The sequence below is a fragment of the Phacochoerus africanus genome, chromosome 11 (genome assembly GCF_016906955.1).
Source record: "Phacochoerus africanus isolate WHEZ1 chromosome 11, ROS_Pafr_v1, whole genome shotgun sequence".
Classification (NCBI taxonomy): domain Eukaryota; kingdom Metazoa; phylum Chordata; class Mammalia; order Artiodactyla; family Suidae; genus Phacochoerus; species Phacochoerus africanus.
In genome coordinates this window covers 11,152,465-11,169,399 of record NC_062554.1, presented here as the reverse complement: position 1 = coordinate 11,169,399, position 16,935 = coordinate 11,152,465, and the positions used below count along the sequence as shown (strand labels likewise).

The 16,935-nt window shown below is 39.7% G+C and overlaps 1 protein-coding gene across 1 annotated transcript in view; it reads left to right on the top strand.

Annotated features, from left to right (window-relative positions):
• The window catches only part of LOC125112073 (glycerophosphodiester phosphodiesterase domain-containing protein 4-like), a 108,709-nt gene that overhangs the window by 68,930 nt on the left and 22,844 nt on the right, over positions 1-16,935 (top strand). The window contains exon 14 of the mRNA XM_047754331.1: positions 13,909-14,056. Within this exon, the coding sequence (XP_047610287.1) occupies positions 13,909-14,056 (148 nt within the window). The remainder of the gene's footprint in view (positions 1-13,908; positions 14,057-16,935) is intronic.

The window sequence follows — 16,935 nt, the reverse complement described above, 5'->3', positions numbered from 1 at the left end:
ATCTGGAACATAATCTTCAGCCCTTTCTCCAGTCTCTCATCATTCAATCTACTTTTCTGTATGCTTGGTGTTTTTCTTTTTAAATAAGGTGATAATTGATTTCCTCTACCATTACCAGAGAGATGCCAGTACCTCATAAATATCTTTGTGATCCAGATATCCAGATCTTGTACAGGAATAACTAAGAACATAACTTAATCATCTATATTCATGAGTGAATTGGATGTAATTTACTTTTATGGGGTATCATTCTGGTTTTTGTGTCAGGGTGATGGTGTCCTCATAGAAGGAATTTCTGAGTGTTCCTTCATCTGCAATTTTTGGAGTAGTTTCATAATGATGGTAACACTAATCTATAAATTTTGATAGAATTCTGTGGCCTCATAGAATGAGCCTGGGAGTAATACTTCTGCTGCAATCTTTTGGAAGAGTTTCAGAAGAATAGATAGGAATTTTTCTCTGAATGTATGATAGAATTTCCCTGTATAGCCATCAGATCCTGGCCTTTGGGTTTTTTTGGTAGTTTTTTAATCACAGTTTCAATTTCAATACTTGTGATTGCTCTTGGATCATCTTTATTATCATCACTCTGAATTCATTTTTAAGTAGATTGCCTACTTCCTCTTAATTTAATTGTTTTGGTGGGGTTTTTTGTTACTTTGTCTGAAAGCTATTTCTTTGTCACCTCATAATGTCTAACCTTCTATGTTTATTGTCCCCTTGACAGCAGACATGTAGATGCAGCAGCAGGTGGTAGCAGCTCATGTGTACCCAAACAATTGATGGGAACAGCAATATCATGTTACCTCTCCTGGAGCCTGTTGGCTGCTAGGATTGAGGTCTGTGAGAGCAATGGCAGTGGTAAACAATTCATGGGATTACTCTTACAGTGGGAGTGGGGGAGCCAAAAGTGGCTCCTGCGACCCCTCCTGCTACCAGGTAGCTCTCAGGTCCATTTCCTATAGCTGGAAACATCAGCAGCTTCCCCTGCTGTCGCCTCCTTTTCTGGGGAGTCTCTCAAGACTGCTGTTTATAGCTTTAATGATCCCTCCCTGTGTTTGGCCCCTCTTGGGAGCATTCTCTGTAGCCCCAATGGCAGGGGCTGCTCCCTAACTTACTAAAAGGCTCTCTGTACTGAACCTGTACTGTTCCTGCCATCCCTCCCCCATGACCAAACTCTGCCAAGCCAGTGCAGAGTGCTCCCTGTAGCTGCCACAGAGCAGAACATGTGCTGACTGGTCCCTCATTGGCTCCTTTGGACAGCCACACAATGTATGCCTCTTCCTTTGTCCCCCGCCCAGCCACTGGTAGGTATTGCAGAACTTGTGCTATTCCCTAGATTACTCCACCCACTCACTGGGCCGTTTGTGACTCCTGGGACATTTGCACTGTTTCTGTGATCACTTTACCCATGCACCAAGCCGTTATCAGCTTCTCTGGCCAAACACCACTTCCGCATTCACCTGCCTGGGCAGGGAACTAACACAGAAGTCCCAGGAGTCACAAACAGCCTGATGGGTGGGTAGAGAGCCATGAATGGCCCAGTGGGTGGCCAGAGTGACTGCAGAATCAGCACAAATGGCCCTGGCAGGTGTCTCAAAGGGCATGTGCTATTCCTGTTACCTCTACCTGGTCTGCATGCTCTGTAGCCCCAAGGGTGGAGGCTGTTCCCCAGCTGTGGCTAGGCAGTAGCTGCTCCCAGGTGGCTCCTGGAGCTGGAGCAGTTGGTGTCTTGCTGCCTGGGAGCATGCACCAGGAATAAAACTATAATGGTTGATCCTGCCCTTTCTCTCCAACAGTTCCAACACTGGCACCTAGCCTCCAAGCCAAACTAGGTTTCCTCTGCTTACACCCTCAGATGTGGTCACTCTAGACTTCAGTCCCTCCAGGCTGTCTCTGTGTGGCCAATCCCAGTTTTTTCCAATGTAAACAGCCCCAGCTCTCTCTCTGAGTCTGATCTCTAAAGCTGGAGTTTCAGTTCCCAACCCCTGCCCATACCAGTGTAGAGTTGGGATTGTAGGGCAGTAGCACTGACTGTTTGTGTAGGGCTTTTTCCATTTTAACTGCTTCATACCAGTTGCTGTGTTCTCCTCCGGTACTCTGTCATTCCTCCTCTATCCTGGCTGATCTCCTCACTGGCAGGGGACTTCCCAGGGTGCAGGAGCTTTTCCTTTTTCCAGCTCCCTCCTAGGGGCTCAGGTCCCATCCCGTTCCTTTCTTATTTTCTCTCTTTTTCTTCTTTCTTTTGTCCTACCCAGTTTTGTAGTTTTTCTTGCTCTGTGAGAATCCTGAGGTCTTTTGTCAGCATTCAGCAAATGTTCTGTGTGAGTAATTCCACATGTAGATGGATTTTCAGTGTATTTGTGGGAGTAAGTAAGCCTCATGTCTTAACTTCTCCACCATCTTCTCTTCACCGCCCCCCCCCCAATTCACTTACATTTAGTGAGATGATGATGATACTTGCTTTTTAGGGCTGTACCCATGGCATATGGAAGTTCCCAAGCTATGAGTTGAATCAGAGATTCACTTGCCAGCCTATGCCAAAGCCACAGCAGTGTAGGATTGCTGACCCACTGAGCAAGGCCAGGGATCAAACCCCCATACTCATGGATACTAGTCAGATTCGTTTCCACTGCACCACAATGAGAACGCCCCTAAGGTGACTATTGATATGTATGTTCTTGTTGCCATTGTGGTAATTGTTTTTGTTGATCTTTTTTCTTCCCTTCCTCTTTGTTCTCTTGTTTTTGTTTTGTTTTGTTTTGGTTTGGTTTTTTTGTCTTTTTGCTATTTCTTGGGCCGCTCCTGTGGCATATGGAGGTTCCCAGGCTAGGGGTCGAATCGGAGCTGTAGCCACTGGCCTACGCCAGAGCCACAGCAACGCGGGATCCGAGCCGCGTCTGCAACCTACACCACAGCTCACGGCAACACCGGATCGTTAACCCACTGAGCAAGGGCAGGGACCAAACCCGCAACCTCATGGTTCCTAGTCGGATTCATTAACCACTGCGCCATGACGGGAACTCCTCTTGTTGTTTGATGACTATCTTTAGTGCAGTGTTTGGATTGCTTTTTCTTATTTGTGTGTGCATCTATTGTAGATTTTTGAGAGCCTGTTTGGAGGTTCTAGGTGGGGAGTGCAGCTACTCGTATACCCTTGACTGAAGAACGGTCCTCCCCTATCGGGGATGGTCGTCCTCTTTGGCTGAGCACGCAGCTTTGGGAGGGAGCACATGGAGCAGTAAGGGAGGAAGGGGACACCCACCTAGCCAGCCAGATCAGCCGAATCAACGCTGGCGATCAATGGGGTGACAGATATAGCAGCCAGATCAACCTCACATCCTCTATTGTAGATTTTTGGTTTGCAGTTATCATGAAGTTTTGATATTAGAGTCTATGGATATCCTAGATTATTTTAAGTTTCTGGATCTTTTTTTTTTTTTTTGTCTTTTTGCTGTTTCTTGGGCCGCTCCCGCGGCATATGGAGGTTCCCAGGCTAGGGGTCGAATCGGAGCTGTAGCCACTGGCCTACGCCAGAGCCACAGCAACGTGGGATCCGAGCCGTGTCTGCAACCTACACCACAGCTCACGGCAATGCTGGATCGTTAACCCACTGAGCAAGGGCAGGGACCGAACCCGCAACCTCATGGTTCCTAGTCGGATTCGTTAACCACTGCGCCACGACGGGAACTCCAAGTTTCTGGATCTTAATTTCAAATGCCTTTCCAATATCCTGCTATCATACTCTTTTCATGATGCTGGTTTTGATATTATATTTGTATGTGGGTGATTTCCTACCTTTAGTATATGTTTGCCTTTACTGGTAAACCTTCTCATTTGTAATTTTCTTGTTTCTAGTTATGGCCTGTTCTTTTATACCTGGAGAAACTCCTTTAGTCTTGCTATAAAACTGATTTGGTGGTGCTGAATTCCCTTGGCTTTTGCTTGTTTGTAAAGCTTTTGATTTTTCCATCGAACCTGAATGAGACCCTTGCTGTGTAAAGTATTCTTGATTGTAGGTTTTTTCCTTTTATCACTTTGAATGTTTATTCTTAACTACATCACAGTCCAAATGGGTTTTGCCAACTACACATGGCCTTTCCTGATGATTTGGTATCTGGCTTCTCCATCTTGTGATGCTGAGGTCTTCCAGGGCCATCTCAGTCCTCTTTTTGGGAGATGCAGAGGACTGTAGGAAACACTACACTCTTAAAGGGTTCACACAAAATCCCACACACCAAAGGACCCAGATCAAAAGTAGCAACCTGAGAGGAGCATGGGCCATATCCAACCATCAGTCTAGGAGACTCCCGGCCCTGCCCACCAGTCTTAAATTCTGTGGTTTTAATATACGTTCATTATGTTGAGCAATAATCACCACCATAAACCTACCTAACACTTCATCTTGTAAACTTACTTTCTCATTAAACAATGAACCCCATAAATCCCCAGCCCAAGCTGTGGCAATTAGCATTCTACTTTATAACATTATGATTTTGATTCATACAAGTGGAATCATATAGTATTTGTATTTTTGTGGCTGACTTATTTCACTTAGGATGATGTCTTCAAGATTCACCATGTTGGATCCATCCATTGCAGAATCATATTCACTTTTAAAACAATATTTATCTGTATGTATATGCCACAGTTTGCTTTATCCAGTCATTGGTTGGTGGACTTTTGAGGTGCTTCCACATTTTAGCTCCTGTGAATAATGCTGCTTTGAATATGGTTGTACAAATATGTCTCAAAGACCCTGCTTTTAATTCTTTGGGGGTGTATATATCAGAAAGTGGAATTGCTGGATCATATGGTAGTTCCATGTTTAATTTGTTTTTTGAGGAACCACTGTACAATTTTCCACAGCAGCCGTAAAAACAGGGCAAAAATGTTCTGGTTTCTCCACATTAACACATCCTTGTTGATTTCTGTTTTTTCATTGTAGCTGTCCTAATGGGTTGGTATTTGTTGTTCTTGGAATGTTTGGTGAAATTCAGAGTGCAGTCATTGGGCCCAGGATTTTTATTTTGAGGGGAGAGTTAGGTTAATGATTCAATCTCCTACTAATAGATCTATTCACATTTTCTAATTCGTCTTGATTCGGTTTTGGTAGGTTTCTTTTTTCTAGGAACTTGTCTATTTCATCTAGGTTATCCAGTTTGTTGGGATACAGTTACTTAAAGTACTCCTTTAGAATCCTCATATTTCTATAAAATTGGTAATAATGTGCCCATTTCCATTTCTGATTTCAGTCATTTGAATCTTTTCTCTTTTTCTTATTAGTACATCTAGCTAAAAGCTTGCTGATTTTGTTGATATTTTCAGAGCTAACTAACTTTTGGTTTCTTTGATTATCTCTATTGGTTTTCTCTTCTTTAAGTCTGCTCTAATCTTTATTGTTTTCTTCCTATTGCTATGTTGGTTCAATTTGTTCTTCTTTTCCCATTTCCTTAAGTTTTAAAGTTAGGTTGTTGATTTGAGATAGTTCATGATTTTAAAAATTAATGTAAACATTTATAGCTATACATCCTCCACCCCACCCCAGCACCACTTTTCTGTATCCCATGGATTTTGGTGTTTTCATTTTCATTCATATCTAAGTATTTTCTAATTTGCCTTGTGATTTCTGTTTTGATCCATTGGTTGCTTGAAAGTTTGTCATTTAAGTTCCATTTAAGAATTTTCCAGTTTTCCTTTTGTTATTGACTTCTAACTTTCTTCTGTTGTAGTTGGATAAGATACTTTGATTGATACCTATCTTTTTTTGAGATTTTGTGGCCTCACATACAGTCTACCTTGGAAAATGTCCCACGTACACTTGAGAAGAATATGTGTGCCATTATTGTTGGGTTGAGTGTTTTGTGTATGTCTGTTACATATAGTTAGTTTCTTGTGTTAAGTCCTCTGTTTCCCTGCTTATATTCTATCTAGTTGTTCTCACATTGAGAGTGTGATGTTAAAATCTCCAATTCAATCAGTGTTTGCTTTTTAAATTTTGCTGTTCTGCAGTATGTGCATAAATGTTTATAATTATTATGTCTTCTGGCTGTATTGAAACTTTCATTAAACTATAATGTCCTTCTTTGTCACATGTAAACTTTTTTGATATAACATCTATTTTGTCTGATATTAATATAGCCACCCCTGCTCTTTTTGGTTAGCATTTGCAAGGAATAACTTTTCCACCATTTTACTTGCAATCTGATTGTGCTTTGGATCTTAAAACGACTTTCTTGTAAACATGGTAAAGTTGGGACATGTGTCTTTATGAGATCTGCCAATCTCTGTATCTGATTGGAGAGTTTAATCTATTAACATATAAAGTAATTACTGATAAGGGGAGGGACTGTTGTCATATTGTTGCTTCTGTCATTTCTGTATTCATTACTTTTGTTTCTTTCATCTGTTATTTTTTTTATTACTCAATGAATTTTATTACATCTGTAGTTGTACAACAATCCTCACAACCCAATTGTATAGCATTTCCATCCAAAATACCCAGTGCATCCCCCCACCCTCCAACCTGTCTCATTTGGAAACCAGAAGTTTTTCAAAATCTGTGAGTTGGTATCTGTTCTGCAAAGAAGTTAATTGTGTCCTTTTTTTAGGTTCCACATGAAAGTGGTAGCATATGATATTAGTGTCTTACTGTCTTACCAACTTCACTTAGCGTGATAATTTCTGAGTCCATCCATGTTCCTGCAAATGCCATTATTTCTTTCCTTTTAATGACTTAGTAGTATTCCATTGTATATATGTACCATTTTAATTTGTTATTTTTATGTATCTTATAGTTTTTATCTCTTATTTACTGCCTTACTCTTTTCAAGTTTAGTTGTTTTTTATAGTGAAACATTAAAATCCTTTTAAACTCTATTTTATACTTAATTTCTTTTTGATTACCATGGGAAATGCACTTACCATTCTGAAGTTATTACACTGTGATTGATTTTATACTATTTTAAATTCAATAACATGCAATAATTTTTCTCCTTTACAGCTGCAGTCCTTTGCTTTTCACTTTTTGATATCATAAAATTTTATCTTTATGAATTATGTGCCCTAAAACATAAACTAATAATTTTCTAAATGTAGTAGTTTCTCAAATTATGAAGAAACCAACATATTGAATGATAAACCAAACCATTTTTAATAATATGAGCTTTTAGACTAATGATTGTTTTTTCCTTTAGATGTTTTAGTCTGTTAAATTATATTGAAAATAAGTAATGCAGTTACAAAGAAGCTAGGTACATTGTTAAAATATTACTAGCATTTATATTTGCTATGTATCTACTTTTATTGAGATCCTTATGTCTCCATATAGCTTTGAGTTACTGTCTGGTGACTTTATTTCACGTGGGGGACTCTCTACAGGGCCAGTCTAGTAGCTACAAACTCCCTCAGTTTTAGTTTTTTTGGGAATTCTTATTTCCTCCTATTACCAAGTCCAAGCTCATATCACTTAATGCACAGCAAGCCAACAAATTGAGAGACAGGTTGTTGGGGCCTTGCCAAATTTTTTTAGAAAACCAGCAGACAAAGATGATGAACTAGTATCTCAAAGAACAATCTTACCCAAGTTAGAATTTAGGCTTCTTTTATACTAAAAAGAGAGGGAGTGTGGTTGGTTGTTGCAAGCCTCTTAGTATATGAATCCTTTGTTCTTGCAGGTGTTCATGTAGGTCAGATCATGATGAGCTGAGCTATTAGAACAAGGAATAGCAACTTTATTCAAAAAGCCAGCAGACTGAGAAGATGGCGGACTAGTCCCAAAGAAACATCTTACCCAAGTTAAAATTTAGGTTTCTTTTGTACTAAAAGAGAGGATGTGGTTGGCTGTTGTAAACTTCTTGGTGTAGGATCCCTTTGTTCTTACATCTGTCCTCATGGGCCAGGTTACAATGGTCCTATAAATGCCCAAAAAGACAAATGTTATTCTCTGTTATGCAGTTATTTTTCTCCCCATATAAATGGAAATATATTATATCTTTAAAGGTAAGAGCCTTGAGAATGGGCTGTCTATATATTTCAGGCTATAGGCAATATTCTTGTAGCAAAAGCAGTAGAAGACAAAGGTTAAAGTAAGAGAACCAGATCTCACATGGAGTCAGGTGAGTCAGATTTGTTCTTCCCCACAGCACTCCTTATTTTTGAAAGTCAGGTTTCGCTGGATATAAGAATCTTGGTTGACAGTTTTTTTTTTTTTTTAACACTTGGGATATGTGGGCCCACTGTCTTCTATCCTGCAGAATTTATCAGAAATCTGCTGATGATCCTTTGTATGTGACAAGCTGCTTCTCTCTTGGTGCTTTCAAGATTATTCCTTTGCCTTTGGCTTTCAAAAGTTTGATTATAATGTGTCATAGAGTGGATCTCTTTGAGTGCTATTACTTATAGTTGGTTGGATATTTATATTCATATTTTTTAACATATTTGAGATGTTATAGCCATTATTGCCTCAAATATTCTTTCTATACCTTTCACTTTTCTCCTTTTTGGACCCCAGTAATGCATATACCGACTTGTTTTATGGTGTCTCACAGAAATCTGTTCCACTTTCTTCAATATTTTTTGCTTCTTTTCCTCAGAATTATTAATTTCTATTGACCTGTCTTTAATTCTGCCCACTCAAATCTACCTTGGAATATTAATAGTCAGTTTTTCATTTCAGTTCATGTAATTTTCAGCTCCAGAACTTTGGGGGTTATATTTTAGGTTTTCTGTCTCATTAATATTTCCATTTTGTTCATGTATTTTTTTAACTTTATACATCTACCTTTAGTTCATTTGATATCTTTAAGATTTTTTTTTAAGTCTTTGTCTAGTATATTGCCATCAGCTCTTTGCCAGGGACAGGTTTTATTTTTTTCTTTTGAAGGAACCCCACTTTCTTGTTTCTTTGTACACCTTGTGATTTCTGTTGAAAATGGGACATTGGAATCTAATAATCTGGTTACTCTGGAAGTCAGATTCTCCCTCGTCCCTAGGTTTGCCTTTTTTTGGTTATTTGTTTGTTTGTTGGCTGTCTCTGTGCCTAACAGTCAGCCTGAGCTTTAAGCTTAAATTCTTCTTAGGTCTCTAATATGCCTTTCCCCAGGCATACTTGATCACCTTGTAATTTTCCCTATATATGCAGTTGCTTTTTTAAAAGTTTAATTTTATTGGAGTATAGTTGACTTAAATATTGATTAGTTTCAGGTGTAGAGCTAAGTGATACTTATAAATATAAATATACTTATAAATATATCCATTATTTTTTCCCATATAGATTATTACAAACTATTGAGTAGGTTTTCCCATGCTATGCAGTAATTATCATTAATCATCTATTTTATATAGTAGTGTGTACATGTTATTCCTACCCTCCCATTTCTTCCTTTACCCCAGTGGATTGCTTCTGAATGTCCTAATCTTTAAAGTCTGGCTCCCAAAAGGGGGGAAAATAAAAATGAAATACGGAAAGGAAAGTACTCTAGTCTTTTAAATACAATGGAAGTCACTTTGGTGGTAAAGGGAGAGCTTTGCAACAATGGGGGTGGTGAGGGAGGCAGCAATGGCTGCCCTCCTCTTTCTGTGCCCATCTGTGGTCAGACGCAACAATCAGTGATCAGAGCACAGATCACCAATATTTGGAAGATAGTGACCCTTTAGCCCACATTGGCTCCCAAAAGCCTTATGCAAGCTGCTCCAGGAGCAGCTCCAGGAACAATGGGGCTTGGTGTGTGAAATTGGAAATACTACCTTTCTAATTGCTTAAAGTGGCCAGAGTTAACCATAACTTACTATCTAAAACTTCCCTGCAAGCTTTCAATAGACGCTATAGTGCCAAAATAGTTACCTGAGATAGATTTTGCCGTGCAGTTACTGTATACATGTGGACAGGTTCCTGGTGCTTCTTTCCTATCATCTTCCCAGAATCCCCTGCTGTGAATATAAACTATTACTTCTAAGGGGTAAATGCCCAAGAATGCAGTTGCTGGGAAATCATCATTTTAAAAGCTTTATAAGGAACTTTATAAACTATATAAACTTTTATTTAGTTTATAAGAAACTTCCAAACTTCTTCAAGGGTCTGTGCCATTTTACATTCCCACCAGCAATATATGATGATCCAGAGGTTCTGTATCCTTGATAGTTTTTGGCATCATCTTTTTTTTACAGTAGCCATTCTAATAGGTATGTGGTGATAGCTCTTATGGTTTTAATTTTTAATTCTTTGGGTCTTTTTTTTTTTGGCTTTTAAGGGCCACTCCTGCAACATATGGAAGTTCTCAGGAGAGAGGTTGAATCAGAGCTGCAGCTGCCAGCCTACACCACAGCCACAACAACACAGGAGCGATCTGAGCCTGACTGCAAGCCACACTATAATTCATAGCAACACCAGATCCTTAACCCACTGAGCAAGGCCAGGGATTGAACCCGTATCCTCATGGATCCTAGTCAGGTTTGTTACCACTGAGCCACAATGGGAACTCCTCAGTTCTTTGTTGAGTAATAATTTTTTGTTGTTGTTGACTTTCGCCTTTTTAGGGCTGCACCCACAGCATATAGAGGTTCCCAAGCTAGGGGTCTAATCAGAGCTGTAGCTGCTGGCCTACACCAGAGCCGCATCAATGCCAGATCTGGGCTGTGTCTGTGACTTATCAGCTCATGGCAATGCCAGATCCTTAACACACTGAGTGAGGGCAGGGAATGAACCTGCAACATCCTGGTTCCGAGTCGGATTTGTTTCTGCTGTACCATGACGGGAACTCCTCAATCCTTTATTGAGTAATAATATTGAACATCTTATCATGTTCTTACTTGCCAATGATCTGTCCTCTCCAGTGAAATGTCTTTTCATATTATTTCTAACTATGCTTAATATTTTTTAGGGCCAAACTCATAGCATATGGAAATTCCCAGGCTAGGATTCAAATCATAGCTACAGCTGCTGGCCTATTCCACAGCCATAGCAACACCAGATCTGGGCCGTGTCTGGTACCTGCACCACAGCTCATGGCAATGCCAGATACTTAACCCCGCTGAGCAAGGCCAGGGATTGAACCCCATCCTCATGGATCATAGTCAGGTTTGTTACTACTGAGCCACATTGGGAACTCCCTTAATTGCTTAATTTTTCATTGTTGAATTTTGAGAGTTATTTTATATTATAAAGATAGTCCTTTGTTAGATATTTGGTTTGCAAATATTTTGTCCCAGTTTTTTTCTGGTCTGTAGCATCTCCTTAACAGAATCTTCCTCAAAACAAAATTTTTTTTAATTTTGATTATCTTTAACTTATCAATTTTCCCTTTTGTAAATTATGCTTTTAGTGTCAAGTCTAAGAACTCTTTGTCTAGCCCTTAGGTCTCAAAGATTTCTCCTATTTATTTTCTGAAAGTTTTATAGTTTTACACTATGTATTTAAGTCTGTGATCCATTTTGAGTCAGTTTTTATATGGAATATGTGGGTGTGTGGTGTAGATTGAGTTTTTTTGTTTTGTTTTGTTTTGTTTTTTTTAGGGCCGCACCTGCATGGAGGTTTCTGGGCTAGGGGTCACATGGGAGCTACAGCTGCAGGCCTACACTATAGCCACAGCAACATGTGTGTGACCTACACTACAGTTCACAGCAATGCCAGATCCTTAACCCACTGAGCAAGCCCAGGGGTTCTTCGTGGATCCTGTTGGGTTTGTTTCCACTGAGCCGCAGTGGGCTCCTAGATTGAGGTTTTTTTGGTTTTTGCCTGTGCCTCTAGTACCATTTGTTGAAAAAACTCTCCTTATGCCATAGATTACTTTTGCACCTTTGTCAAAAATCACTTTGACATATTTGTGTGGGTGTTTCTGGCTTAATTATGTTCCATTGGCCTATATTCCTTCTCTAATACCACATTTATTACTTTAGCTATATAATAAGCCTTAATACTGGGTAGGGTGAGTCTCACATTATTCAGTTTTTTTCAGTATCATTTTAGTTAAATTTTGGGCTGTGCCTTTCCATATACATTTCAGAATCAGCTAGGCTAACTACACAAAAAAACCTTGCTGGCATGTTTTTGTTTCTGTTTTTGTTTTGGCTGCACATGCAGCATATGGAAGTGCCCAGGCAATGATCAAATCCAAGCCACAGCTGTGACAACACCAGATCCTTAACCCATTTCAGTGGGCTGGAGATCAGACTCATGCCTCAGCAGTGACCTGAGCCATCACAGAGACAAACTGGATTCTTAACCCACTGCCACAATGAGAACTCCCTTACCTGTGTTTTGATAGAATTGCATTTATCCTGCAGGTCAGTGAGAGGAGAATTGACATCTTTATGATATTGAGATTTCCAGTTCATAAACACATATGCCTGTTCACTTTTTAAAAGCTTGTTTGATTACTTTCTTCAGTGCGTTATAGTTTATGGCTTAACAATTCTGTGCTTTTTTTTTTTAAATTTATACCTAAGTATTTGCTTTTCTTTGGAATAATTTTTAGTGGTATTGTGTTTCAGTTTCTATAGGTTCATTATCAATATATAGAAATTATGAATGGTTTTTGTGTGTTGGTTTCAAAAAACTTTAAAATAGCTTTTGACTATTATTTCCTCATTTCTTTTTTGTTGTTGTTGTTTTTAATCTTTAGGTGATCTGTAAAATTGTCTTAAAGACAATTCTAACATACTGGGTAACTAATTATAAGCACTTCTGCAAAGGTGATAGTATTATTTTACTTCAGAATCAGTTTATACACTGAGCCTAAGAACTTATCAAAGTAGTGCAAGACAAAGATGGATTCAAACTTAGGCTTTATGGAGCTGTTTTTATATGTTATACCCTTTCCAGGGTTAAGACAAAAATTTTTGAAGGGACTTACATGGCATATGACGTGAGAAGTTTTCCCTGAAAATGACAACTTGGCTAGAATTACTAGATACTCTTCTACTTATTTTCTTTCTGGCTCTATACATAATACATAAATATCTACTGGCATTTAGTGCACAGGGAAATTTGGGTTCTATTTCCCCTACCCGGTGCTTTAAAAAATTATTTTATTTATTTGATGAGTTCCCGCTGTAGAGCAATGGGATCAGTGGCATCTTGGCAGCGCTGGGACGCAGGTTCCATCCCTGGCCTGGCGTGGGGGGTTAGGGATCTGCCTTGGGTCTCGACTGTGGCTCTGATCTCTGGCCTGGGAACTCCATATGCCATTGTGCAGCCAAAGGGAAAAAAATTCTTTTATTTATTTGAAATGTAAATATTTATCAGATCAGTATTTATTTATTTATTCCTTCAGTTAACTATTTATGAGGCAAGTATTATGCTAGGTCCTGGATATACAGAGAGGAGTAAGGCAATGATGTCTGCTTTTAATTTTCTTAAAGTCAAGTAAAGAAGACTGATAGGAGAGCAGCTAGAGTAGAAGACGGTAGATGTTCTTAAGGAAGTAAGTACCATTTCTACACAATAGTGTGCTGGAGCTCACTCTTGTCAGCTCAGGGGAGCCAGTTATTAAATATTCAGGAAACAAGCATAAGTGTTTTACCAGTTAGTTGAAATTGGGCTATTGTAGGAGTATTCACACCATGTAAATTGGCAAATTCTAATGGAACCCTCCATTTTTTCCCCTTCCTTCCTCCCTCCCTCCTCTCTTCCTTCCTTTCCTTTCCCTCTTCCGTTTGTTTCCCCTCTTCTTTTTCCCTTAGAACAGACAGTTCACTAAAATACTCCTGTTGGTACAGGAGCAAGGGTATTAAGTCTAGTCTTTTATCTCACTGTAACTCCATTCTGCACGTCATATTATTCATTGTCCCAGGACCAACTACTTCTGGTGATTTAAGCAACAGCCTCTCACAAGTATGGTGGCTCTTTCCCTCTTACATGATGAAGGTGAGATTAAGCCTAAATCTCCTGTGGGTTCTTTGTCTTCCCAGAGAATATAAAGCAGCTAACATCAACATCAACTTGTACGTCATCAACGAACCTTGGCTCTTCTCACTGGCCTGGTGCTCCAGGATTCAGTCAGTGACCACAGACAACATTCAGGTCCTGAATAAGATCAATCACCCTTACTACTTCATGGTGAGCTGGTTGTCCAGACTGTTCTCCCACATCTGGTAAAATAGGAGCCTCTGTCCCGCACCCCACTCCTCCCTTGCCCACTGTGCAGTCTCCATGGGAGCCAGTTAAGAGCAGAGACTAATGTGATATTGGATCTGTGGCTTTCTCCCTTCTCTCCCCCAGACAGTTCTGTGATTTTGAGGGAGAAATCAATATTGGTGTCGTAATTGCTGTTTACCGAATCCTCACAGTGTACCTTTCATGCATTACGTAATTTAACCCTCTGAGGTATCCACAGTTGGTATCCCCATGGGGAATCGGAAGCTTGAAGCTGTTAAGATCCTTGCACATCATCACATGATGCAAGGTTCAGTTGAAGTCTGACTCCAGAGTTGTGTCAGTGCAGCCCCACATCCCTGCAGGCGTGGCAACAATGACAGTGGCATGGGCTGCGGAGAGAAAACCAGGTGTCCTCAAGCCCAAGGGGACAACTGTGTGTCGTGTCCTGAGAAAAGGCTTTTGAAAAGAAGATCGAGTGTCCAGCCAGCTAGCTTGATTTCCCCCTCTGTCCTGCTACTGCTTATGGCCAGAGGCTTGGGGACCTGAGGACCCAGGTTACAATTTCAGCTAAATCCCGTCACTTATTACCTGTGAAGGGAGCCCCAGCTAACCGCTAACTGCTACAGAGCCCATTTTTCTCATCAGTGTAGAGCAGGTTGACTGACTGGGTGGAACCGACAGCCTTCAACAGAAAACAGCTTAATTTCCATGACTATTTAGACTTCTTTGTGAGCTAGATCTTTCCCTGCCTCTTTCAGATCCCATAGCTTTCTAGTTACTCTTATTTTTTTTTTCTTTTTAGGGCCACACCTGCAGCATATGGAAGTTCCCAGGCTAGGGTAAAATCAGAGTTATAGCTGCTGGTCTATACCACAGCCACAGCAGGCCAGGATCTGAGCTACGACTGCAACTTACACCATAGATCAGGCAATGCCAGATCCCCAACCCCCTGAGCGAGGCCAGGGATCAAACCCGCATCATCTTGGGATCCTAGTCAGGTTCGTAGCCTGTTGAGTCACAATGGAAACTCCCTTAAATAATTTTTTGAAGTACAGTTTTAGTCACCAAAAAGCCTCAATTCAGTATCCAAGTGTCTAGTCCATAATAATATCCCAAGCTCTAAACTTTATTGAGAGTCAAAGATTTAGGCAGAGAAACCTTAATGAGAAGCCTAAATATTTCGGTTGCCTCCTCCATCCCCCAGCCGCACTGGCCCTTGTTTCTGACTTCATCAGGGTCAGGACAGGAGAAGGGGCATCAGGACCAAGGGCACAGTTGCAAGGCCAGTACTGCACTGAGGCCCTCTGGTGGCAGTGTGATATTGCTTACCCCTTCTTTCTTGGTGGCTTGGGCAGCTTTTGCAGATGACCCTCAAGGAAACCTTGGATGGCAGGTCTCTTGGTGTAGGTGAAGCCTCTCCACTTGTCTGTCCCCATATTGTCCCTCTTCATGTATGTACAATATACTTTTCTAACATTTCTGTTTTTTAAATTTGATTATAATGTAAACTTATACATTATATAAAATTCAATCATTAAAAAATGCACGTTATAATCAACTATAATACAAAAGCATTGTAAATCAACTATAATTTAAAAAATTTTAAACAGCAAAAAATAATAATAATAATGAAAAAAAGCATAAGTTAGAAAGCAGTGCATCCCCTCCATAATCCTATTTCCCCAAATCAGTAATGTCTCAAGTATACCATGGACATATTAAATAAAACTTTATTAAGCAAAATTTTTCATTAATATTTGAATTGATAATAAATTCATGTGATTCAAAATTCAAAGAGTGTAAAAGGAAGCAAGCAAAAGACTTCCTCATGCATCTGGCCTGGGCTTTTGTAAAGGACCCAAGGCCACTTTGTTCAGGGAGGTAGGGCCAGTATCCCAAGGGTTTTCCTAAGCATCCCACACTCTGGCTTAAGATGTGCAGATGCAAATTGTGGCTCTACAAATTATTGTGTGAACTTGGAAATGCTAGTTCACCTGTTGGGGCCTCAGCTTGTTTTTCTATAAATTGAGGATAAAGATACTAAAATAGAAGCATTTTTTCCCAACACAATCCAGTCTGCATAGTGGTCTGTTAATTCAAAAAGTTAGAACTCAAAAAAAAAAAAAAAAGTTAAAACGAGGAATCATGAAATAAATGGTATGTAATCTATTGGCACTTTATTACATTTTAAAAAATACTTAATAGCACCTACTTATTATTTAGTGGCTTAAAACTGACAAATATTTGTTTGTCACATTCTATTATGACAGCTGAGTAGTTTCTCTGGTCTGAGCCAGCTTGGCTGGACTAGGTGCTCTAGGATGGCCTTGTTCATATGTCTAGGGTCTTACATGGTATGATTTACCATACCAGATTTGTATTGAGCAGCTTGAGCATCTTCACCTGGTGGCAGCAGGTTCCCAGCAGCAAGAGAAGTCAAGCCCCAATGCATGTGCCTTTTTAGTGCTCTCCCACTATGATGTTTGCTAATGTTCCATTGGCCAAAGAAAGTCACATGGTCAAGTCCAGATTCAAGGCAGGGAAGAGAAGAAACAGAATTTACTTCTTGATGGAGAAGAACAGCAGTGTGACACTGCATACAGGCCTGCATTTTGGGAGGAATATTGTCATTTTTATAAGTCTACCACACACACACCTCCCACATTTTAATTATAAATACTGATTACTTTTTGATGTAGACTCAAGGTCTTTTCTTTGAAGGTATTTTAGCTGATTGAATTCTCTATTCTCTTGCTTATAAATATTTCCAAATGACCATTCTGGGTCACCATGCTGTACAGTAGAAAAAAACATTGTTTTGGGGAACAATTTAAATTGTT